Source organism: Lithobates pipiens, unplaced genomic scaffold (assembly GCF_037356315.1).
Source record: "Lithobates pipiens isolate NorthernLeopardFrog02 unplaced genomic scaffold, aLitPip1_a1.2 Scaffold_13, whole genome shotgun sequence".
Lineage (NCBI taxonomy): Eukaryota > Metazoa > Chordata > Amphibia > Anura > Ranidae > Lithobates > Lithobates pipiens.
In genome coordinates this window covers 135,715,116-135,742,151 of record NW_027507718.1, presented here as the reverse complement: position 1 = coordinate 135,742,151, position 27,036 = coordinate 135,715,116, and the positions used below count along the sequence as shown (strand labels likewise).

The following is a 27,036-nucleotide window of genomic DNA, read 5'->3' as shown; positions in this document are numbered from 1 at the left end:
ACCCTGCTGGAGGGAGCCGTTCCTTGCCTGGCAGTGAGGTAGGGGACCCCCCTCATTATCTGGCCCACTCTTCTGTGTGCCTGGCGGGGTCCAGTGGTCCACTGGGCCTCTGAAACCGCCCGTCGCGGCCTAGTCTGGCCTAGTGAAGCCTGACGCCTACCTCACGTTCATACGCTGCCGGCCAGCAGGGAAGCGCCGTGCCCGGCCTGGACTGGGCCCGGGAGCGTGGACACTGCTGCTCTCAGCCACCCCACCATCCCTCCACCTTCCTGCTGAAAATTATTAAGTTACCTGGCAGAGACTGCTTGTGTGGGCTGGCTGAGGAGTCCTGGAGCCCAGCATCCTTAACATCCTTCTGCCTCTATCTCAGCTCTCTGGGCCTTTTCTGCCTGGTAACCCCCGCAAGCCCTCCTCACTAGACTGCCACTACCTGCGGACTTAATGGAGGGTGGAGGGCTGCTGGTGACCTCCCGGGGCTCAATACCTGCAGTCGCTTGGGTCTACCCCTAGTATCCTCCTGACCGCTGACCTGGGCCCTGAGAACTGCCCTCTGTTAAGATCTGGAGCCTTAACAGATGTCCTCCTCCTCGAAAAGGGGGGGGGGGGGAGAACTTCAAAGCCACTAAGGTTAATTCACCAATCCACCTACTACGGCCCCTTTCCCCGTAGTTGGATCCCACACTGGTCCGTCAACTTCAGGCTTTAACGGATTTGGAGATGGGTCCTTGTGATGGAGGAGCCGGCCCCTGCTGCCTCTGGACAGCACTGCCATGATCCTTGCTGCAATTGAGCAGAGTAGGATCTGCTGGTGTGCATTGACCATCTTGCTGAAGTGTGTAATCTTATAAGGAAGGACCTTGACAAAATAAGGGGGAGAATGACAAAGAGTCTAGAGTGTCAGCCACCGAAGATCTCACATCCACACATGCCACCTCCATTGCTGAATTGCAGCACACAGTGCAGTCCCTTATAGCAGGTGGCACTGGCAAGTGGCACCGATTGGCGGTGGCAGATGGCACCGATTGGTGGCACTGGCAGGTTTCACACTGAGCCGAGTGTAACTGTGAGTGAAACTGACAAGTAACAGAGGAGAGAGGAGCTGTCAGAATTGAGCTTAATGTCGGGGGTGGGACCCAGCCAGAGTGGGCGGGACCCAGCAGCTATCAAAACACCAACCAATGATTGGGCTGCTTAAGAAAAGGGGCGGAGCCACACATGTAGTGGCCCGTCCAGATCCCATCCCATTGGCTGGTGTTTGATAGCGGCTGGGTCCCGCTCACCCCCGATGTCAAGCTCAATTCCTGTCAGTTTCACACACACACACACACACACACACACACACACACACACACACACACACACACACACACACACACACACACACGGAGGAGGAACGGCGGTCAGTGTTAAATATCATAGCACTGCATGTCTGGGGCATCAGGAGTTGCAGAGAGTGGGCTGGTGGCAGTCTAGGCGCCAGGGTGCGGTTTCTGGTCTCCATGGCGACCTGGCGCCTGGGGTTTGATGAGCCCTGAAATATAGCATGCTCTACCCTAGCCACTTGCGGGTTCAACACGATGGAACTATCCGGTTCTTTGACATCTCAGCGGATGCAGACGACTGGCTGACCAACTTGCATTCAAAGGCTCTTCCCACAGTTATTCAATGCACGGATCCCCCATATCATTGTTTGCTCTATCCTACCAAGCATCCGGTAAGCACTGGAGCCACCTCCATGATGCATGGACACAAGTTCCACACTTGATCCCCACAGTCTGATTGTTTTAAGCAGAGGACCTGGTGATCTCCATATATCTGGAAGAATTCCCACCCAGTCCCTCTAACCGTGAAGGGATACGTGTCCCCCCCAATTTCAGCTACAGTTACAGGTTGCACATGAGCTGGGAATTCCCCTGGAACTCTGAGCCTCAAGTAGGTGTTTTCTACTATCAAGTTTTGGGATTGAAACAGTTGGGGATACAGTAGGTCAGGCAGTAGGGAGTTATGCATACTATTAATTGATTACCTACATTGTTTTTCTTGCTGGACAGTGTTTTTATCCTTCCTTCTCTTCCCCTCAGAATACCCAAATATCAGGGGGATAGAGGGATCATTGATACTCTTAACACGCGCTATTAAAGTGGTTGTCAGGGCTTGGCACACAGTAACAAAACCTAACCTGGTGAAAGACATATGGTCCCCTAATAGACCTCTTTAGCGTAATCCCAGGCTGAGGGAATTTCACTCTTTACAAGACCCTGGCCTGTGGGCCGGCAAGGGCATCAAATACTTGAAGGATATTTGCGATGGTTTGGGGTCGTTTACCTTTGACATACTGAAACACAAAATTCCAACTCCCAAATTCTTTATTTTTCAGGTTCCTGCAGCTCTGTCACGCCTTTAGCTTGAAATTTAAATCTGTTCACCTCCGGGTGGAGCATGACGATCTCAAAACTCTACTAAATTATACTAATCTTTCTAAGCCACTATCTCAAATATACCAGGCACTTCTGCCATCCATTCACGTTAGATTGGATGGGTTGCGGGACCTGTAGCGGGCGGAGGAGCGGGAGCTGGACAGCGAAGACATATGGGATTACCCACTTCAACCACTAGTTGCAACTGGGGCAAGTTAATAAAATTCAGACTCAGAGTCCACAACAGATGATCAGCCTGTTGGGGGCTGCCCTGGTTAGATAACCGGAATATCTCCCTTGCCCTGTTGAGTGTTGGGGTCCATGCCCCGGTTGGGTGGTGGTGTTTCACTCGACCCTAGATGTCCTTGCAACGTCCGACTCAGACATATAAAAGAGGGATGAGAGGTCATAAAAGAATAGATATATCCTGTCACTATCCTATCATGTTGAAACTGGGTACTAGATATGTTGTTTCACCCGTCTCCAGTTAGTTTTAACTATAGTTAGATACATTTAGTTTTGAGATACAAGGTGAGAGTTTTAAGCTGTTATGCACATGGTTATGTGCACCACTTGGGCATGGTATGCCCCAATGGCCCTGTTTTGTACCTCCACAGTGACATTTTTTAATTCTACAGCTGCCATAATCCCAGTATCCTCCTTTTCAGCGAGCGGTCCCACTACAAGATAAAAGTGGTCTCTGCGGCGGATTCGCCATGAGATCACTTATCGGTGGCGATCTGGAGAAGTCTGCAGCGGCGGAGACAATCACGTCCTCTTGCTGGCTCAGTATGGAGATGAGTGAGGGGAAGATGGCCCGCCCACAGCTCATAAAAAGGCCTTTTTTTTAAATGACTAAATTTTTTTTTTATTCTATTGCATTTTAGTCTAAATATGAGATCTGAGGTCTTTTTAACCCCCAGATCTCATATTTAAGAGGTCCTGTCATGATTTTTTCTATTACAAGGGATGTTTACGTTCCTTGTAAGAAATAAAAAGAAGAAATAAAAGTGATTTTTTTTTTAAACAGTGTAAAAGTAAAAATAAGAAAAAAAATATTTATATTTATAACGGGCCCCATCGAGCTTGCACGCAAAAGCGAACACATACATGAGTAGCGCCGGTATATGAAAGCGGTGTTCAAACCACACGTGTGAGGTATCGCCACAATCGGGAGAGAGAGCAATAATTCTAGCCCCAGACCTCCTCTGTAACTCAAAACATGCAACCTGTAGAATATTTTAAACGTCGCCAATGAGATTTTTAAGGGTAAAAGTTTGTCGTCATTCCACGAGCAGGCGCAATTTTGAAGCGTGACATGTTAGGTATAAATTAACTCGGCGTAATATTATCTTTCACAATATAAAAAAAAAAAAATGGGCTAACTTTACTGTTGTCTTATTTTTTAATTCAAAAAAGTATTTTTTTCCCCAAAAAAGTGCGCTTGTAAGACCGCTGCTCAAATATGGTATGACAGAAAGTATTGCAACGACCGCCATTTTATTTATTCTACGCCATTTTATTCTCTAGGGTGTTAGGGGAAAAAAATGTATAATGTTTGGGGGTTCTAAGTAATTTTCTAGCAAAATAAACTTGTAAACAACAAATCTTAGAAAGTGGGTTAGTCCTTAAGTGGTTAATGGTTGTGTGTTGAGTTATTTTGAGGGGACGGAAAATTTACACTGTTATACAAGCTGTACACTCACTACTTCACATTGTAGCAAAGTGTCATTTCTTCAGTGTTGTCACATGAAAAGATATTAAAAAACTAATAATAAAAAAAATAATTACAAAAAATGTGAGGGGTGTATTCACTTTTGTGACATACTGTACATGAAAACTTTCAAGCAAATACAGTGCCTTGAAAAAGTATTAATACCTCTTGAAATTTTCCACATTTTGTCATGTTACAACCAAAAGCGTAAATGTATTTTAAGTAGAATTTTATGTGATAGACCAACACAAAGCAGCACATAATTGTGAAGTGGAAGGAAAATGATAAATGCTTTTCAATTTTTTTTTTACAAATAAATACGTGAAAAATGTGGCGTGCATTTGTATTCAACCCCCGAGACAATACTTTAAAGAACCGCCTTTCGCCGCAATTACACCTGCAAGTATTTTTGGGCATGTCTCTACCAGCTTTGCACATCTGGAGAGTGAACATTTTTGCCCACTCTTCTCAAGCTCTGTCAGATTAGAGATGGAGAGCATCTGTGAACAGCAATTTTCAAGCCTTGCCACAGATTCTCAATTGGATTCATGTCTGGATCTTGACTGGGCCATTCTAAAACATGAATATGCTTTAATCTAAACCATTCCATTGCAACTCTGGCTCTATGTTTTGGGTCATTGCCTTGCTGGAAAGTGAATTTCCGCCCCAGTCTCAAGTCTTTTCCAGGCTCTAACAGGTTTTCTTCTAAGATTGCCCTGTATTTGGTTACATTCATCTTGCCATCAACTCTGACCAGCTTTCCTGTCCCTGCCAAATAAAAGCATTCCCACAAAATGATGCTGTCACCATTATCTTTCACGGTGGGGATGGTCTGTTCAGAGTGATGTGCAGTGTTAGTAAAGTAAAATTTTGGTCTCATCTAACCAGAGCACCTTCTTTCACACGTTTGCTGTGTCCCCCACATGGCTTCTTGTAAACTGCAAATAGGACTTCTTATGGCTTTCTTCTTGCCGCTCTTCTATAAAGTAAAATTTGTAGAATGCACAACTAATAGTTGTCCTGTGGACAGATTCTCCCACCAGAGCTGTTGATCTCTGCAGCTCCTCCAGAGTTACCATGGGCTTTTTGGCTGCTCCCCCCATTAATGCTCTCCTTGACTGGCCTGTCTTGGTAGGTTGCAGGATTGAACTGTGCTCTGTCAAATGTTCAAAGATTGTGATTTTTTTTATAACCGGAGCCTGCTTTAAACTTTTCAACTTTATCCCTGACCTGTCTGGTGTGTTGCTTGGCCTTCACGATGCTGTTTGTTCACTAAGGTTCTCTAACAAACCTCTGAGGGCTTGACAGAACAGCTGTATTAATACAGAGATTAAATTATACACAGGTGAACCATTTACTAAATTAAGCGACTTCTGAAGGCAATTTGTTCCACTAGATTTTAGTTAGGGGTTTTAGTAAAGGGGGCTGAATACAAATGCATGCTACACTTTTCAGGTTTTTCTTTTTTTTATTGAAAACCATTGATCATTTTCCTTCCACTTCACACTTATGTGCCACTTTGTGGCGGTCTATCACATAAAATCCTAATAAAATAAATTTACGTTTATGTTTTACCTATGAATACTTTTTCAAGGCACTGTATGTGTAGAATATATATATATATATATATATATATATATATATATATATATATATATATATATATATATATATATATATATATATATATATATATATATATATATATATATATATTTTTTTTTTTAATCAATCAATCTGGAATTTTCATACTTGCCTGTCTCAAGTAGAGAAAAAAACTTGAGTACTGCCCAGCTTCAGGAAGGTAAGACAGAAAGACCGTTATACAGATGAGGAGTACTGTGGAATCCTGGCCAACCTTTCTCAACGACTGAAAAAGGAAATACATAAGTTATAATTAAAAATATGTCCCTTGGGAAAATACTTCAGATTCACCCTCTCAGCCCATAGTTTTCTCATGCTAAAAATTGATTTTTTTTCTATGTTTAAAAGCATGCTTACAAAGTGAATCTTACGCATACTTCTATACCATTTACAAATGTGTATGTAGGTATATGGCATACTTGAAATAGAAATTTGTTTAAGGATCACCAATGTACAAAATGTAAAAGAACATAGCGGATATTAAATTTTCAGTCAAATTCACTTTTCACTGACATCAGCAAAGCTTGCGACATACAACACACGTGAAACTCTTAACAAGGCGCCAGAAAAACCTTTCACAAATCTAAATAGAATAGGTGGAAGTGTAACGCTAACAAGTACATCCTTTTGGAAAGTATTGCCCGATATCTATCTGCATATTTGTATATTCCCTAAATCCATCACAGATGTCACGTCCATTATTTACTTCTCGGCATTAAGCCGATTGTTTTATAAAACAAGGAAAACACCGCCTGAGACGTGTATAGTCCCCATTTGCCCCCTGATTCAGTTATGACCAATTCCGAGAAACTTTATTTAGACTAGGACATTTTACGACTCTAGTCCTAAGAGGCCTCTAAGGGTTATTTTACAAGGGTAATATTTAGACTACAATTATAGCTACTGCTAACCATCAAGAGCTATTCCGCTAAAAATGCGATTCTACTTTTTGCCATTTAAAGCTCAATTTCAGCCAAAAACTTTTTGTGATGCAAAAGGTAGAATCTCAACAGGATCTTTTTTTTTTCCTGTCTGTCTCTCTATTGGAGATATTCACAAATTTTCTGTTCCAAAGAATGCCACGAGACAAAAGATTAGGAGAAGAAATTTCCTGTATAAAAAAGGACACAAAACAAATTTCAAGGCTACAAAAAAAATAAAAATCAGGGTAATGGATAACATTTGACCACTTCAGCTCCAGAAGGTTTTACCCACTTCCTGACCAGGCCAATTTTTGCAAAAAGGCACTGCGTTATTTTAACTGTCAATTGCGCGGTCTTGCAACGCTGTACCCAAATAAAATTGATGTCCCTTTTTCCCCGCAAATAGAGCTTTTTTTTTGGTGGTATTTGATCACCTCTGCGGTTTTTATTTTTTGCGCTATTAAACAAAAAAATACAGACAATTTGGAATAAGAAAAAAAAAAATACATATTTTTTACTTTCTGCTATAAAACATTAAATAATCAAATTTCTTCATCAATTTAGGCCAAGATGTATTCTACTACATATTTTTGGTAAAAATTTTTATATATATATCGCAATAAGTGTATATTGATTGGTTTGCGCAAAAATTATAGCGTCTACAGACCATGGGATATATTTAGGGGCTTCTAATTTCTTTTATTGTTTTTACTAGTAATGACAGCAATAAGTGATTTTTAGTGGGACCGGGACATTGCGGCGGACAAATTGGACACTAAGTGACACTTTTTGAGGACCAGTGCTAAAAAAAAAAAAAAAAAAAAAATGCACTGTCACAGTATAAATGTCACTGGCAGGGTAGGGGTTAACACCAGGGGAGATTAAGTGTTAAGTGTGTCCCTGGGAGGTGCTTAGTGTGTGGGGGATGGATACACTGGAGGAAGAGAGAGATCTGTGTAAAATTTACAGCCCTATAAAACGTACCTGAAATAAATAAAACTTGTATATTATATAGATAGATTCATTACACACAGAGCAATACATTTCAAGCATTTCTTTTATATGATTATGGCTTACAGCTAGTGAAAACCCATATTCAGTATCTCAGAAAAATGTGATTATTACATAAGGATTTTTAATACAGAAATGTTGCCTTACTGAAAAGTATGTCCATGTACAGTAGTATAGTATGCACTCAATACTTGGTCGGGGCTCCCATTGCATGAATTACTGCATCAATGTGGCGTGACATGGAGGCGATCAGCCTGTGGCACTGCTGAGGTGTTATGGAAGCCCAGGTTGCTTTGATAGCAGCCTTCAGTTCATCTGCATTGTTGGGTCTGGTGTCTCATCTTCCCCTCGACAATGCCCCACAGATTCTCTATGGGATTTAGGTCAGGCGAGTTTGCTGGCTAATCAAGCACAGTAATACCATGATCATTAAACTGGGTATTGGTACTTTTGACAGTGTGGGCAGGTGCCAAGTCCTGCTGGAAAATGAAAACAGCATATCCATAAAGCTGGTCAGCAAAGGGAGCCATGAAGTGCTCTAGAATTTCCTGCACTGACTTTGGACTTGATAAAACACAGTTGACCGACACCAGCAAATTACATGGCTCCCCAAATCATCACTGACTGTGGAAACTTCACAGTGGACCTCATGCAACTTGGATTCTGTGGCCCCTCCATTCTTCCTCCAGACTCTGCGACCTCGATTTCCAAATGAAATGCAAAATTTACTTTCATCCGATAAGAGGACTTTGGACCACTGAGCAAGAGTCCGGTCTTTTTTCTCTTTAGTCCAGGTCAGACACTTCTGAGGTCTCTGGTTCAGGAGTGGCTTCACACAAGGAATGAAACAGTTGTAGCACCATGTCCTGGATACGTCGGTGTGTAGTGGCTCTTGAAGCACTGACACCAGCCTTAGTCCACGCCTTGTAAATCTCCCCCAAATTCTTGAATGGCCTTTGCATCACAATCCTCTGTTGCTTGTGCACCTTTTTTATAATACATCTTTTCCTTTCATTCAACTTTCCATTAATATCACTCTGCGAACTGCAAGCTTCTCTAGAAATGACCTTTTATGACTTTATCCTCTTGTGCAGGGTGTCAAGGACTGTCTTCTGGACAACTGTCAAGTCAGCAGTCTTCCCCATGATTGTGTAACCTACTGAATCTGACCGAAAGATCATTTGAAGGCTCAGGAAACCTTTACAGGTGTTTTGAGTTAATTAGCTGATTAGACACCATGTAAAACCATGAGCCTACAATATTGAACTTTTTCACAATATTCAAATTTTCTGAGATACTAAATTGTGTTTTCACTAGCTGTAAGCCATAATCAAAATGAAAGAAAGAAATGCTTGAAATGTATCACTCTGTGCGTAAAGAATCCATATAATATATGAGTTTCACTTTTTGAATTAGATTACTGAAATAAATTAACTTTTTGATGATATTCCAATTTTTTTTTTAGATGCACCTGTATCTTGTTCTCTTTTTATTGCTTCCTTTATGTGAAATCCCTGGTGTTTCTGTCAGTCCCTCTCTTCTTTCCCAATTAAAACTGACCACACTAAGCAGGAGAGCACAGTGTGGTCAGTTCTCTAGCTATGTTGGGGGGTGCAAGTTCAGTGTACTGCTTTTTCTCCTCCCCAGCTCTTATGCAGCTGAGAACAGAGAAATGTGATCACTTATCAAAGGGGGGGGGGGGGGCATTTTTTTTTTTTTTTTTATATCTATACACAAAATGTTTTGCCTTTCATTTTGATTTTAGTCTGAATGGGTTTCTTTACAAGGTGAAGGTTGAGGGTTGAGGGTTTACAATCAATTGGGATTGGGATGAAAGCAGGAGTAAAAACTGGAAAAAACTAATTATGATATTTTATTATACTCCGAGTAAATTAAACTCTTGAAGTTCAAATAAGGCTGTTTTGGACAACTGCCCTGATATTGGGATTTGAAAAGCGTCAGCATCATATACAATACCTTTGAAATGTGTTATTTAGAAGGCAAACCTCTACTTTTTTGGGGGTAACTCATTCATTTTAGCTCTTAAGGTATTACATTCACTCAGACTAAGGGCCAGTTCACACCAGATGCAGTTCTGTGCACTTTTTTTTCTGCACTAATGTATGCACAGTGTTTTCCATATATTCCAATGGCTCTAGTCCACACCAATGTAGTCAGTTTCTGCTCCGGAAGCTGACTAGAACCGACTGCACTGGTGTGAACTAGAGCCATTGGAATACATGGAAAACACTGCATGCATTTTTAGGGTCAGTTCACACCACAAAAATGCACTAATACGTTCTGGATCAGTTTTTGCTTACAGTTCTCACCACACACAATTCCATTGCGTTTTTGATACAATTTGCTAGGTTCCAGTACAGTTCAGTTCTGCATCGGAAACTGACCGGAAACTGACTGCACTGGTGTGAACTAGAGCCATTGGAATACATGGAAAAACGCTGTGCATGCATTGTTAGTGCAGAAAAAAAGCACACGCAACTGCATCTGGTGTGAACTAGCACTTATGCCCCGTACACACGAGCGGACTTTTCAACATCCAAAGTCCGAAGGACCGAGTCCGTCAGACTATCCGATCGTGTGTGGGCTGCAACGGACTTTTGATTCGCCAAAGTCTGACGGACTTTAGAAATGAAGCATGCTTCAAATTTTCCCGAAGGAACTCCGCCGGACCCGGTCCCCTTCGAAAACTCCGCTCGTGTGTATGCTACTCCGACGGACTAAAACCGACGCTAGGGCAGCTATTGGCTACTGGCTATGAACTTCCGTATTCGAGTCGGGTCGTACGTCATCACGTTCGAATCAGTCGGAGTTTAGTGTGATCGTGTGTGGCCAAGTCCGTTCGGCCGAAAAGTCTGTCAGAACTCCGTCGGAACTCCTTTGGAAGTCTGTCGGACATAAGTCCTCTCGTGTGTACGGGGCATAAGGGCCAGTTCACACCATGGTAAGCAGGATGCCTGCGTTCCAGATGCCTTTCTCCATGTTCGTTTTTGATGTGTTCCGGTGCATTTTTTGATACCGTCCAGTGCATTTTTTTCCAGTTTTCTCTTAACCTTAAACAAGGACATGTGCGTTCCAGGGCAGTGCACATGAACTGTAAGCACTGGTGTAAACTATGCCATTGAAAACCATATAACCTACTTTCCATGCATTTTTGATGCAGAAAAAAAAACAAAACAAAAAAAAACACATGCACTGGACTCCATCTGGTGTGAACTAGCACTCAGACATCATTGGATCATCGGGGAGATTTTCTAAAACTGGGTCACACAGGATCTGCTGCAGCTTTGCATTGTAACCAATCAGCTTCCAGGTTTTATTGTTAAAGCCTAATTGAACAAGTTGGAGTTAGAAGCCTTTTTGTTACAATACACAGTTACACCAGATTCTGTGTGCACCAGTTTTAGCAAATCTCCCCCTTGATGTCTTAGTCTGGGCGAGTGTAATATTTTTAAGAGATAAACCAAAAATTAAACGTACAAGTAGGATTTCAGTGAAAGATTTAATTTAGGCGAGTACTGTTGGCGGATCTTTTTTACCTAACATTGCTATGCTCTGCTGAAAATGCTAAATGACAGTCTGTCATGTCAATCCTCCGAGTCTAATACAAATACTCTGAGTCACTAACCTAGATCAAATGCAGATAAGGAATTCTGACTTTCCAACAATTTTCCTGACTTCCAGCTGAGTAATTCAGAATGTAACAGATTCAGAGGGTCATCATACCAGGTAATCTACTTGCATTTTCAGAATTATGTTGGCAATGGAAGTGGCTGTATTTAATCGCATGTCATGTTTACCTAAAGGTAGCATTGCCAAGCGATCAAAGAAAATCAGCCAGCACCTACAAAAAATAGGATTTTTTTTGTACTCGCCCTAAAATCCTTTTCTCTGTAATTCACCGACTGACACAGCTCCTCTCTTAGCCATTGGGTTGTTACACCACCTTTAGGAGAATACTAGGAATAACATGTTATGAAAAACACAGAACTTTTAGTTCCGTCCAAGGGGCGGTCCCTTAGGTAACAACCCTCCAGCCTGCCATGCAGCCAGTTTTATTTTGCCTAGTGAAGAAGGACCTAGGAACCCTGACAGGCCAATTGGTCTTTTTTTTTTTCTGCAGAAGCTTTGCTTTTTCCACAAGATTAAAGATCCTGTGATCTGCTATCAACAGCCGGCTGGGTGACAGACTGGATACCCTTATCCTTGTAGTCTCTCCAGCCTGGCCAGTGAGCGTGTGCAGGTCAGAGCTACGCGCTGGGCCGGCCACAATGTACCTCAGCTCCAGAGGTGGTCGGTGAGCTTTTATGCCCCAACCTGCCATGCAGCCATCAGTACGTCAACAATCAGTATAACGTAAAGAAAATTAGGAGTGGCGGGTGCTGTTTCAGTTAGTGAATTACAGAGAAAAGGATTTTACGGTGAGTACAAAAAAATCGTATTTCCTCTTATATTCACTGACTGACACTGACTCACTGACTGCTCCTCTCTTAGCCATTGGGACATCCCCAAGCAGTGCCAAAACAGCATAAAAACTTCATCCACCATGGCAAGTGGGAAATAGTATAACTTTACCTACAAAAAAAAAAAAAAAAAAAAAAAAAAAAAAACAGTATGTGGAAAAAACCACCACAAAAAACAGGGTGCTCCTCAACAGAGAAGCACTACCCCCAAACAGCACCAAATACTGCGGTAACTAATGCAACAGTGCATTAAAAGTACTGCGTTTTTACCCCAAAAAAAAATAATAATAATAAAAAATGGAAAAAAGGAAAAATTGCAACTATACAGCCGCCTGCAAAACTTTGTGGCCAAAACAGGCATCAGCCGATGCACTGACATCTACCTTGTAGAACTTTGTAAACATGTGGGAAAGGCCCAAGACGTTCCGATTGCCCTGGTGGAGTGGGCTGTGACTGGAAAGGGGGGCACCTTCCCCTTCAAGGCGTAGGCTTGTACTACAATCTGCCTGATCCACCTGGAAATGGTGGCCGACGAGACCGCCATGCCTTTCTTTGGACCAGCCAACAAAACAAACAGCGAGCCTGACTTCCGGAAGGGAGCTGTGGCAGACAAATACACATTCAGAGCCCAAACCACGTCCAGGGAATGGTAGGCCACCTCCTTAGAATGTGTCGTCTTAGGACACAGAGATTGCAACACAATGTCCTCATTGATGGGAAACGCAGAGACCACCTTCGGCAGAAAAGAAGGTTGCGGACACATCACCTTATCCTTGTGGATAACCAGATAGAGCGCCTTGCAGGACAAGGCCGTCAGTTACGAAATCAATCCCTCCTGGCTGATGCAATGGCCACTAAAAAGACCACTTTCTGGGAAAGAGGCAACAGAGGGATCTCCCTAATATTTTCAAATGGCTGTTTTTGCAGCGACGATAACACCAGGTTCAGATCCCATGGAGGTAACGGTGGACGCACCGGAGGAACTACATGACTGACCCCTTGAACAAAAAAGCGCTCACTAGAGGGAGACGCCAGGGGTCGCTGAAAAAAAAAAAAAAAAAAAGACAGCCAAAGCTGAAATTTGTCCCTTAATGGTGCTCAAAGCCAGATTCTGGTCTACTCCTTGCTGGAGAAACATCAGGACCCTGGATATAGAAAAGGAGCGCGGATGCCATCCTCTCCTCACACATGTTGATGTAGGCCTTCTAGGTACGATGATATACAGTCAGGTCCATAAATATTGGGACATCAACACAATTCTAATCTTTTTGTCTATATACATCACCACAAGGGATTTGAAATGAAACAAACAAGATGTGCTTTAACTGCAGACTTTCAGATTTAATTTGAGGGTATTTACATCCACATCAGTTGAACGGTGTAGGAATTACAACAGTTTGTATATGTGCCTCACACTTTTTAAAGGGACCAAAAGTAATGGGACAATTGGCTGTTCAGCTGTTCCATGGCCAGGTGTGTGTTAATCCCTCATTATCCCATTTACACGGAGCAAATAAAAGGTCCAGAGTTCATTTCAAGTGTGCTATTTGCATTTGGAATCTGTTGCTGTCAACTCTCAATATGAGATTCAAAGAGCTGTCACTATCAGTGAAGCAAGCCATCATTAGGCTGAAAAAACAAAACAAACCCATCAGAGAGATAGCAAAAACATTAGGTGTGGCCAAATCAACTGTTTGGAACATCCTTAAAAAGAAAGAACACACCGGTGAGTTCAGCAACACCAAAAGACCCAGAAGACCATGGAAAACAACTGTGGTGGATGACCGAAGAATTCTTTCCCTGGTGAATAAAACACCCTTCACAACAGTTGGCCAGATCAAGAACACTCTCCAGGAGGTAGGTGTATGTGTGTCAAAGTCAACAATCAAGGGAAGACTTCACCAGAGTGAATACAGAGGGTTCACCACAAGATGTAAACCATTGGTGAGCCTCAAAAACAGGAAGGCCAGATTAGAGTTTGCCAAACAACATCTAAAAAAGCCTTCACAGTTCTGGAACAACATCCTATGGACAGATGAGACCAAGATCAACTTGTACCAGGGTGATGGGAAGAGAAGAGTATGGAGAAGGAAAGGAACTGCTCATGATCCAAAGCATACCACCTCATCAGTGAAGCATGGTGGTGGTAATGTCATGGCGTGGGCATGTATGGCTGCCAATGGAACTGGTTCTCTTGTATTTATTGATGATGTGACTGCTGACAAGAGCAGCAGGATGAATTCTGAAGTGTTTCGGGCAATATTATCTGCTCATATTCAGCAAAATGCTTGAGAACTCATTGGACTGCGCTTCACAGTGCAGATGGACAATGACCCGAAGCATACTGCGAAAGCAACCAAAGAGTTTTTTAAGGGAAAGAAGTGGAATGTTATGCAATGGCCAAGTCAATCACCTGACCTGAATCTGATTGAGCATGCATTTCACTTGCTGAAGACAAAACTGAAGGCAGAATGCCCCAAGATCTAGCAGAAACTGAAGACAGTTGCAGTAGAGGCCTTGCAGAGCATCATCAGGGATGAAATCCAGTGCCTGGGGATGTCTATGCGTTCCAGACTTCAGGCTGTAATTGACTGCAAAGGATTTGCAACAAAGTATTAAAAAGTGAAAGTTTGATGGATGATTGTTAATCTGTCCCATTACTTTTGGTCCCTTAAAAAGTGTGAGGCACATATACACACTGTTGTAATTCCTACACCGTTCACCTTATTTGGATGTAAATACCCTCAAATTAAAGCTGAAAGTCTGCAGTTAAGGCGCATCTTGTTAGTTTCATTTCAAATCCATTGTGGTGGTGTATAGAGCCAAAAATATTAGAATTGTGTCTATGTCCCAATATTTATGGACCTGACTGTATCTTCTGGGAAGAAGATGTCCTTGCTCTCAGCATGGTTGGGATCACCGAGTTCCTCAACACCTGGCTCTCAATAGCCATGCCGTTAAAACCAGCTATGTTAAAGCAGGATGGAGAATCGGACCTTGAGACAGAAGGTCTTCTCGCAACGGCAGTCGCCAGGGAACGTCTACCACCAGGCGCACTAGGTCTGCGTACCAGGGACACTGGGGCAGACGAAGCTGACCTGATAATAGTTTCAGTGGAGGAAAGGCATAGATCAGCTGGTACTGATCCCACGGAGCCACGAGCGCGTCTGCCCACGGATCTCTTGTCCTGGACACGAATCTTGGCACCTTCCGATTTAGACGGGAGGCCAGAAGATCCTCGTCTGGTGTGCCCCACCGCAGGCACAGCAGCCTGAACACCTCCGGATGCAATGCCCATTCTTCTGGGTCCAGCATCTGGCAACTTAGATAGTCCGCCTGACAGTTCTCCACTCCCAGGATGTAAATGCCCGACAGGGGCGGTACATGTCACTCTGCCCAAGTATGCAAGCAACCTCTCGTGCGGCAGCCGAGCTTCTGGTTTCTCTTTGGTGATTGACGTACGCCACAGCCGTGGCGTTGTCTGACTGGATCCTGATCGGACGCCCTGGCAGGCTCATCGACCATGTGGGAGAGGCAGAGCCTGATCGCTCTCAGTTCGAGCAGATTGATTGGCAACTTGGATTCCTTCATCAACCAGAGGCCCCGAGACGACTGAACTCCCATCACTCCACCCCAGCCGGATAGGCTGGCGTCTGTCGTGATCACTGTCCATTTCAGAGGTAGGAACGACTTCCTGGAATGAAGTACCGGGGACCTCAGCCACCAGATCAGGGAATCCCTGACTAACTGGCTCACCTGGATCTGTCGATCCAGGGACAACAGAGATTTGTCCCACTTTGTCAAAATCTCCTTCTGCAGAACTCTGGTGTGGAACTGGGCATATGGTACTGCCTCGAAGGAGGCCACCATAAGTCCCAGGACTCGCATGCAGAAGCGTAGCGATGACCACTTGCGGTCCAGCAGCAGTTTTACCGCGGCTTGTCTGAAGGGAGAAATACTCTCGCTTCCATGGAGTCCAGCAGCAAGCCTAGGTACTCCAAACACAGAGTCGGTACAATCACCGACTTTTTCAGGTACAACAGCCACCCAAATTCCTGCAGGGTCTGCATGGATGGTGATCGACACATCCTCCTCTAACTCTGAGGCGGAAGATGCTCTCAGGAGGAGATCGTCTAGGTAACCCATTATCGCGATCCTGTGTTTGCGTAGCAACGCCAAAACAGGAGCCAATGCCTTGGTAAAGACTCGGGGGGGCTGATGCCAAACCAAAAAGGGAGAGTCACAAACTGGAGTGGGCTTCCCCGACTGCAAATTGCAGAAACTTTTGATGCCTGAGGCATATGGGTATGTGCAGGTACGCATCCTGGATGTCTAAGGACGCCAGGGAGTCCCCTTGATGGAGTGCAGCGACTACTGAGTGAACTGATTCCATTCTGAACCTCTGCACTTTTACAAAGTAATTGAGGGCTTTTAGATCCAAGATTGTAGTTCCCAAGGAGGAAGGGGTCCAAACAGGTTTGAGTAGAACCCCTGGAAATGTTTCGATTCTGGAACAGGTACTATTGTCCTACGATTCAGCAGGTCCCTTACCGCCCCCAAGATGGCCTCCCGGCGAGCCAGGAGTACAGGTACGCTGGAGGAGAAGAATCTGTTTTGCGGCCAAGAGAGGAACTCTATCTTGTAGCCGGAGGAAATCAGATCGCAGACCCATTGGTCGGACAGCCGAGAGGTCCACCGGGCTGCAAACTCCCAAAGGCGACAGGTGGGGGCAAATCTTCATGCGGTAGCACTTTTGCTTGCAGGCTTGCGGCTCCAGGGATGCTTTGGTCCTTCAGTGGTTGTCCTGTTGGGCTGGGGACGTTTGGTCAAAGCTCCAGGCAGACGAAAATGCAATTTGTGAGAGGAAAATGAGGGCCCTTGCCTACAGAGTGGCTCCTTAGCCTTCCTGGCCTATGGGAGTAGAGTACTCTTACCACCTGTGGCTATTTTAATAATGTCATCCAAAGAGACTCCAAAGAGCCGGTCGCCAAGGAAGGGCAGATCCGTCAGGGCTTTCTTGGATGCCTGTTCAGCAGACCAGCATTTTAACCAAATCAGGTGCCTCAGCACCATTGCTGACACTGAAGCTCTGGATAACAGGGGAAGAGTATCCAGGGCCACGTCACAAATGTACTTAAGGCCTTGCACTAGTTGGTGTGCTAGTTCCAAGCAGACAGGAGAAGCCCGTTTTCCCAATTCACAGTGCAATAGTTTTGCCCACTTAGTTAGTGTCTGCGACACAAGTGCCGATGCCAGTACTGGTCGCATGGTTGACCCCACAACCGTAAACAAGGAACGGGCCACTGCCTCTGCCTTCCTGTCCATGGGATCCTTAAATGCAGCAGTCCCCTCTACCGTGATCGTGGTTACTTTGTTTAACCTGGATACTGGGGGGGGGGGGGGGGTGTTCACGACCGGAGGAGCCGACCACTTCTTGAGAAGGCTCTCCTCAAAGGGGTAACGCACCGCCATGTATTTGGGGACTGAAAAGGTCCATTGCAGTGGACCCCATTCCTTGTAAATTAACTTGTCAAAATAAAAGTCAGATACCTTAGGTGAACGAGCTGGCTTATGGGACCCAAAAGGGACCGCTACATCAGCAGAGGGATCTGCTGGCTTCTGAATCAGCTGTAATAAGTGCTCCAATAAGCGCTTTATCACGCACGGATGGGGACTCATCCTCACTGCTCACTGTCCAAACGGTCCCGGTCAGCGTCATCTGAGACGACAGAGCAGGGGTCACCAGCCTCAGCAGGGCCCGAGTCTGCATCAGAGCTCTCCCCAGAGGACGGGGGGGGGGGGCAGGGGCCGCTTTTTAGCACCTTTGTGGCCACGCACCACCTCCATCTTGGCAACGAATGAATTGAGGACCGCTGACAAAGCGTCCAGGGGCACTGCACATTCTGCAGGCGAACTAGTTGCAATTGCCTGGATTTCGGGGGAAGAAACACCAGTTTCTGAAGCCATGCTGACCCTATCCTGTCTGCCACCTGGTGGGGACTTAGGACAGTGATGGTCCCACCCTCCTAACTGCTACTGGCTGAGGGGCTCTTTCCCGCAGGACTCACCACCCTGACTGGCTCTGCGCTGTCCACCAAGTAGCGTCTGTGTTCTCTGTCAGCTCCCAGGTGCAAAGAAATTCACTGTGTCATCCAAAGCTGCTGCTTATGGCACTGAAACCAATCTACAATGTGCCCAGGCTCAAAGAAAATGGCCACCAAGCGTCCAGCATAAGGACATAAAGCACTGAGAAAATGGCCACCAGACTACGGGACAGCATGCTGCTCCTAGAGACTGAACAAAAAACGTGCTCAGGCTTCAAGAAAATGGCCGCCAGGTATCCAGTATAAAGGACAAAACCACAGGGAAAATGGCCGCCAGATTACAGGAGAGCATGCTGTTCCTTGCCCACACCTAATGCCCCATACACACTATCAGTTTTTCTATTGGGTTTTTCCTTCAGATTTACCAAAACCATATAATATAAGGTCAAACCTTAAGCGTTTCAATTTGTATGTAATCAGGCAGGCCCTTGCACTACATGGTTTTGGTAAACCTGAACGAAAAACTCAGCAGAAAAACTGATAGTGTGTATGGGGATTAGATGGCCGCTAAACACTGAAAGCCATGAGGGACAGTGACAGAAAATGGCGGTGATCAGCGCTGCAGGGATCACAGACACAGCCTCAACAGACACCCTCTGGGAGAGAAAAAGCAAACATCAGGGCACAGCCAGCCAGTGCAGCCCCCCCCAGGTGAGAGCCCCCTGGAAAGCCCCTGTACATGACACACACACACCGCTCAGTAGCCACATGCAGCATCCCCCACAGGGAAGGGGGGAGAGAGGGAGGTGAGGGACCCCCGAATCGACCTCCCAGGAAATGCCCAGCTGCTCAGCCCCCTGAGAGACATTCCATCACAGACCCACTCTCCTATCAGTACGAGGTGGCTGCTGGCCACAGCACACTGACGCAGACATCAGTAGCCTGGTCATATGTGTGCCCCGGAGCATAAAAGCTCACCGACCACCTCTGGAGCTGAGGTACGTGGTGGCCGGCCCAGCGCATAGCTCTGACCTGCACACGCCACTGGCCAGGCTGGGGAGACTACAAGGAAAAGGGTATCCAGGCTGTCACTCATCCGGCTGTTGATAGCAGATCACAGGATCTTTAATCTTGCGGAAAAAGCAAAGCTTCTGCAGAAAAAAAAAACATGGACCGATGGGCCCATCAGGGTTCCTAGGTCCTTCTCCTTCACTAGGCAAAATAAAACTGAGGCTGCATGGCAGGCTGGGGGGTTGTTACCTAAGGGACCGCCCTTTGGGCAGAACTAAAAGTTCGGTGTTTTTCATAACATGTTCTGCCTAGTCTTCTCCTAAAGGTGGCATAACAACCCAATGGCTAAGAGACAAGCTGTGTCAGTCAGTGAATATAAGAGAAAGTAATGTTTTTCAAAAAAAATAAATAAAAAAGGAGACGACTTTACACTTTTCACTGTAAAGACAACTACAAAACAAGACCTGTTTGAGCTCTGTGAAGACCATTTGAAAAACAAATTAGCAGACTTCTTTACATTATTCATTTTATGTAGAATGAGGCACTGGCAACAGGCTTAAAAGCAGGTAATTTCTTCAGACATTTTTTTCCCCCCGAGAAATGTCAGCAGCAAATTTCAATGCACTTATTTTTACTATTTTGTTAAGAAATTAGTCAAGGTTCATATTTTGGTAATCAGAAAATTCTATCTTTTGCGTATGGTACAAGTGGTACAACTTTTCACTCTTAAACACCCTTCTGTTCCTTTTGCAGAATCATAGCAATGCCCCTACAAACCAACATATTTCTTACCGCAAAGGGGTCTGCTTGCTCCCAAGATATAGGTGCTCCCCAGGAAACTGGGCGCATTTCTTCTGGAAGCGACTCAGGAACAGCAATTAGGATGAATCCTATATCCAGAAGTGCCACCCCAGAAGCCAATACTACCACTAGAGTGTCGCTGTATGCTCGAGCCAAGTAGGCACCAATTGCTGGACTAGTTACGAGGCTGGCAGCAAAAGTAGCAGACACCTGAAAACAATGGGAAACATTGGTGGATATTATATAGACATAGAACACAAAGGTTAAAAAGATGCGCACATTTAGGGAAAGAATAACATATACCTCATAGACATCAAGCTCGGTGTTCCTTTTTTTTTTGTTTTTATTGGAATTTGTTATAAAATGTAGGAACAACAACATCAATATGTCTTGGCATCACAGAATAAAGTACGTATGCACATATCTACAACCTTTAGCCTTACCACATAAAAAACATACAGTGTGCATTTCTTCTGATTTCAGAGGCTTTTTGTAGACAAACAGTATTAATTAAATCAAGTGTAAACATTTGGGGCAAATCAACGGTAGGTTTGCAGTGGAGGATTAGTTCTAGCCAAATCTTGGCTGTTACAGTACAGATTACCACGCGCTTGAGGAAAAAAACACTACCTTTGTCAACAATTACTTGCAAAAATAAATCTTAATTAGCCTAACAATACCCATTTTCAGTTGTTAAAACAAGTCAAGTAAAAATAATTAATTATACAAGGGAGGGTACACTAAGGAGACTGACTAAAGAAGAACTCGAGGAGAAGCTAATATGCGCACTTTACTAACAGGATGTAACTAAATACCAAAGGCCTTTGGCTGCTATGCTGAGGTAAGTATGCATCTGGAAAGCTAGTTTGGCACACAGAAGGGAAGGAAAGAAAGATAAGAGCAATTTATTTTAAACTATTAAATAAACAAAAACATTACATAGCAGATTGTGTCCTATAGCACAGCATCCCCAGGGCATCCATTCTAGTTTTACAAGTTCCAATAGGATTACCTGCTGCAAGGCCCACTTTATAATTACTGTAAAAAAAAGTGCTCCAGGTCTCAATGAAGCATGAAGTGCAGCAGGTTTCAATGACTACTCCTTCAGAACAATCCAAGCACAGAACACGTTATACAAAACCAATCTGCACAAACTCAAACCCACAGTGCATATTTCAATTCATTAAAATGAAACATGCTCGTCATTTTCTCAAGCAGGGAAAAGCATCCACTAGGGATTTCTAGTGGGGGATTTGTAAGTGTCATTAAACCAAAAAACAAAAATGTATTTTAAACGCAGCTTTCCAATTATTAGATGTATTAGCTGTATCATTTTATTTTCACCTGGCGAGGCAGCCAATAAGACTATTATTTTTCAATTTCCTTTAACAGACTAAGCTGTCCAGACGAAGAATCGGTTAGAGGGTTGAGAAAAACCATTTAACATGAACAGAGTTGCTTACAATGCTCAGCTTGTATTCATTTATGTAAACTGCTTAAAAAATATTAGCCGAGTTCAGCTTTAAAATGTTAAAGTCCATCTAAATCTCTTAGTCTAACACTATCCTCTCCTCAAATTGGCAATGTTGCTGTCCAATGGCATTTCCGTTAGTCCTCTATATGGAATGGAGACAGGAAATATGTTAGTGGCTGGATAAAGGAAAAGTAAAAAACAAAATAACAAAGGAAAAAAAAAAAAAAAAAAAAAAGCACGAATGCATTCATCTCTATCATATTTAAAGCGGAACTAAAGTCCTGCTGTACCTCACTGTGAGCATGAAGGCTTTTAAATTGCAAAAAAGACATGCAATGTCTCTCCTGCAATAAACTATACCAACCTTCCTGACCACAGTGATCCCCACAATGTAAGCCGCACTGCATGCGCAGCTCAGCTTACAGAGTGCCTGATCTTGTGTGCCAGGATGATTATCCCCTGCCCATGTATAGGAGTGTTGTCACCCCCTACTGGCTAAAGAAGAGGCCTGAAAACTGGCACAAAGGAGAACATGTCGGCGCCGGAGGGATTGTTGAACAGGGGAGTATCTATTCCTAAAGTTATGCTTTTGTAACATTCAGGGTATAACATGTAACTGTAACAATGCCCCCCGCCCCCCCCCCCTCCCCTCCAATACTTTGTAGGCTCATAGTAAAATAAATAAATGCACATTTTTTTTACCTGCAGAAAAAGTACATTTGTTTATTTTTTTTTTAAGGTAATCCTTTAAGAATATGTAAACTGCAATATATTACAACATAACCAAAGGCAAAAATATAGTTTTAGATTGATAGAGTGGGAAGGGATAAGAACACCTGTGAGGTTTTTGTTGCTGTTTATGCCCTCGTTGGGGAGATTCACCCTAATTGTCTTGTGTACCTTTTTCACTGAAAATTAAAGTATAAGAAAATCCTACATTTTGGGTTGTCCCCAGAACAGGAAAAGATAGGAAATCTTTCAATAGGGACACTTGTTCTGGTGACAACAAGGGGTTACCTCACTCTTGAGGGATTTCCCCAGTTTCGGCTATGTGACAGGAAGTGGAAGGAAAGTTTCCCAATGGGAAAAAGATGCCAAAACAAAAAGAAAAACCTAAGGGTAATAACCCAGCTTTAAGCTATCAAAAAAATGAAGAAGTTTAAAAAAAAAAAAGGTTTTGCCGTTAGTTTTACGTTAACATTTTTGTTTTTAAAGAGGAAGTAAACCCTAATGGGTTTACTTCCTCTTTGTCTCCCTGCAAAGGTAAAGCATAATGGGCTACTATGCATAGTAGCCCATTATGTGTCACTTACCTGACACAGGAGCCATCGATGTCACCGTTGTCCCCTGTAGTCCGGAGCATCCATCCTCTTCCGGGTAACGCTGCTCCGGCCACTCACAGCGCATGTACACGGGAGCCGTCACTAACGGCATTTAGCCGTAAGCAGCGGCATGCTGCTAACGGCGATAGTGCTCCTGCGCGCCGCTGTCTACGGTGCATGCGCCGTAGAGAGCTGTCGCTGTATTTTAGTAAATATAGATATTTAGATATTTCTTGGACCTACAGGTAAGCCTTAATCTAGGTTTACCTGTAGGTCAAAGTGGTTTGTAAGGGTTTACAACCACTTTAATGCTACTTTAACCGCATGCCGACCAGGCGCCGCAGTTGTACTGCTGCAGCATGGCTCGGCTGCACGAATCACTGTTATGTTAACATAAATGGCCCCGTGCCGATGCAAGTGCCTGGCGGTCCCGATCGCCACCGGGCTCCCACGATCATTCGGGGCACACAGAGAACCGGCAGCTGTGTGTGTAAACACACAGTTTCCGGTTCTCTGAGCTGGGAACTGAGAGTATGCACAGTCCCATCCCCCCTTCAGTTAGAACACAAAATAGGATACACAATAACCCCTCCCCTGCCCCCTAGTTTTAACCCCTTCACTGCCAGTGACATTTTTACAGTAATCAATGCAATTTTAATCGCACTGATCGCTGTATTAATGCCAATGGTCCCAAAAATGTGTCAAAATTGTCCGACGTGTCCGCCATAAAAAAAAAAAAAAATAGATTAATAAAAAAAATGACATAAATCGATCCCCTATTTTGTAGATGCTATAACTTTTGCACAAACCAATCAAATGCTTATTGCTATTTTTTTTTTTTTTTTTTAACAAAAATATGTAGAAGAATACGTATCGGCCTAAACTGAGGGAAAAAATATGTTTTTTTTATATATTTTTGGGGATATTTATTATAGCAAAAAGTTAAAAATATTGCGTTTTTTTCAAAATTAGCACTTTTTTTGTTTATAGAGCAAAAAATTAAAAAAAAACTGCAGAGGTGATCAAATACCACCAAAAGAAAACTATTTGTGGGGAAAAAAGGATATCAATTTTGTTTGGGAGCCATGTCGCACGACCGCGCAATTGTCAGTTAAAGCGACGCAGTGCCAAATCGCAAAAAGTGGTCTGGTCTTTGGCCAGCCAAATAGTCTGGGGCTTAAGTGGTTAAAACGAACACAGTTTTACCAGTTGCTTTTTTTGCCATCAGTTCCGTTTAGATTTAAGTGATGTTTGGCATTCTGTCAATGATCTTAGTTGTATCTTTCCCTCCTCTATGCCCAGGACATGAGCAAAGCTCAGACAAAGATTAATAAAAAAATAAATCCCCATTTTATCTTTTAATCAGCCTTAAAAATTAAGCACTGGGGTCCGGGGTTTAATTCACATCAAGGACACCATCCGAATAGAGTTTGGACGTTCTTTCAGTGTACAGGCACCACAGCTTTCAGGAACAAGATCTCTGGCTTGAGGGCTTGAAGGCAGGTGCAGTGTAGTTAGAATTGCAATGTTTGGCTCCTTGGAGAAACCAAGAGTCAATAGTAGCAATGTTTTTGCATTAAATATTCATTGGTATGTGATCTGCCCAGTGCCCATTTCCTAGCTTTGATAAGAACTGTAGACAGTAAGAAAATTAGGCACACAAGTTTATTTATTGTTATTGTAACACAAATGCTGCCAGGTAGAAAAAAAAAAAAAAAAAAGCACAGTATGATAAAGTACAGAATACAAGTGGAAAGGCCGGTTTACTAACATGTTTAATATTGCTGTAGATCACCAGTTAGAGCATGTGCAAGGTAATAGGGAAGGTAGAAATTCATAAAGTTAGGAGGTATGTTTTTTTGCCAATTTATTCTTGCTGCTACACACATATTAGCAGAATGATAACTTTACTTGCTATATCCAAGTAAAGGCAGAATCTAACAAGCTAGTTTTCTTCCTCGTTTTGTTTTTCATTTAGAACCAATTCCTAGCATACGGCATCTTTTCTATGAATTGTGGTGCAGTTTTTGAAAGAAACCAGCTTCCAGATTTTTTCATCAAAAGCTTAATTGTCTGATTGGCTACCATGCAGAGCTGCACCAGATTTTGCACTCTCCAGTTGTAGTTAATCAACCCCATACAGTAAATAGGAAAAAAAAAGTGCACAGCGAAAGACTGCAAGAAAATACAGGACCGCACAATGATCTAATAACAGTTCATCATAATCAGAGTTCTTCTAGAATTGTATATCATTTTGTTGAGACATATAGTAGTTTTTTTTGGTGGTGTTTAACCATCTCAATACCAGGTACTTTCACCCCCTTCCTGCCCAGGCCAATTTTCAGCTTTTAGCACTGTCACACTTTGAATGACAATGACACAGTCAAGTAACACTGTACCCATATGAAATTTTTTTTTTTTGGTGGTATTTAATCACCACAGGGTTTTTATTTTTTGCTAAACAAACGAAAAAACAAAACAAAAAAATTGTTATAAAATTTAGCAGTAATTTTTCTTTTTCATTGATGTGCACCGATGAGGCTGCATTGATAAGGTTGCACTAATAATCAGTGCCCTAATTAGCAGTGTAAATCTCACTATCAATCACCACTCTGCACGCCCCTGGGGGCGTGCATGCATAGCAAGAATGGGGGGCCAAATATGGCAAAACGGAACAGTTAACAACTACTACTTTTATCATATAAAAAGAAAAAAAAAAAAAAAAACACTAAAGTTTCTCCTACTCTCTGTTTTAAAGCATAGCAAATGAAAAATGTCATGACAGTAAAAGGAAATCTTTGGCATTGAGGGGGTTAAAACATGGTGCATGATGATGGTGCACTAGATAAATGAAAATGTACAGGACAGAGAGGGATCAGGAGAAGAGGTTAATGTACAGGTCACATACAGTGTATAGATGGTTATAAATGGGGTTAATGTCCAGTTTACATACTGTGTGTGGGGGGGGGGGGGGGGGAGATTAATGGGGTTAATGTACAGATGTGCATGTTAAGGTAGGCGAGGTGTTGCTATACAGGTCATATCAGGAGACAGAATGGGACTGACACATACAGGAATTAGATCAGGGGGTGGGAGGGGGAGGGTTGTGTTTCTACTATTGGCTCTGGACTTAATTGCATTGGTGCTGGCTAGCGTTCAGAGATTTTTCTTTCCTCCCACCTGGAAACCAAACAGTACTTCCTAATGACCAATCACTAAGTGACACACACAGCTGGTAGCTGCAGCCTGTATTGATACTCTGTGACACTTAGTCACAGTGATCAGATGGTACAGAGCTACTCCCAATGGCTCTGTACCTTTTTTGCCTGTGATTTGCTGTGCCCATTCACAGCAGATAACAGGAATGTGTGCATGCAGGGGCCCAAAGGAGTTCGGTTCATGCAAGATGTACCAGTACATCATCCCAGAACAGATCAGCAACCAGCCATAAATATCTAGTGGCTGGTTCGCAAGAGACTAAACAATTATTAGCATTGGGTACCAGAATACTAGCAAAGCCATTCAAATCTATCAAAGCGTGGCTCCATTATGTTATTCATTTTTGGCCCTGAGCTCTCCAAAATAAATTTTTGCAAGAAAAAAAACAATTATAATATTTCATTCTGTCATTCTGAGCAGTCTGCATAAAAAAAAGACACTTAATTCAGACACATTAGTTACAAAAAAAAAAATCTTGGTATCATTAAAGTGATAGTAAAGTCTAGTTTTTTTGGTTTTTGTTTTTTTAAAATAAAAAACATGTTATACTTGCCTCCTATGTGCAGTGGTTTTGCACAGGACAGCCTGGATTCTCCTCTTCTTGGGTCCCTCTTCAACTCTCCTGGCCCCTCCCTCCTGGCAAGTCCCCCCACAGCAAGAAGCTGAGCCACAGCTCTGTGTGTCCATTCTTACATGGAGCTGCCATTCTGCCCCCCCCCCCCCCCCCCCCGATTAGCTAAACTGACTTTGATTGACAGCCGCGGTAGTTAATGGCACTGCTGTTGTGTCTCAGGCAATCAGGAGGGAGAGTCAGGGATGGCCGAGGGACTCATGGACATTGCTGAACAGAGAGGGGCCGCTGGGAAGGCTGCTACACACACAGAAGGCTTTTTATCTGAATGTATAGAATGCATTAAGTTAAAAAAAAAACTTCTGCCTTTACAGCTCCTTTAATTTTTTCTTTATTTTAGCCTC

The 27,036-nt window shown here is 43.3% G+C and overlaps 1 protein-coding gene across 1 annotated transcript in view; it reads right to left on the bottom strand.

Annotated features, from left to right (window-relative positions):
- The window catches only part of LOC143974345 (hippocampus abundant transcript 1 protein-like), a 72,670-nt gene that overhangs the window by 29,652 nt on the left and 15,982 nt on the right, over positions 1 to 27,036 (bottom strand). The window contains exons 6-7 of the mRNA XM_077475617.1: positions 20,038 to 20,256; positions 5,888 to 6,001 (exon numbers count right to left, since the gene is read on the bottom strand). Coding sequence (XP_077331743.1) covers positions 5,888 to 6,001; positions 20,038 to 20,256 — 333 coding nt within the window. The remainder of the gene's footprint in view (positions 1 to 5,887; positions 6,002 to 20,037; positions 20,257 to 27,036) is intronic.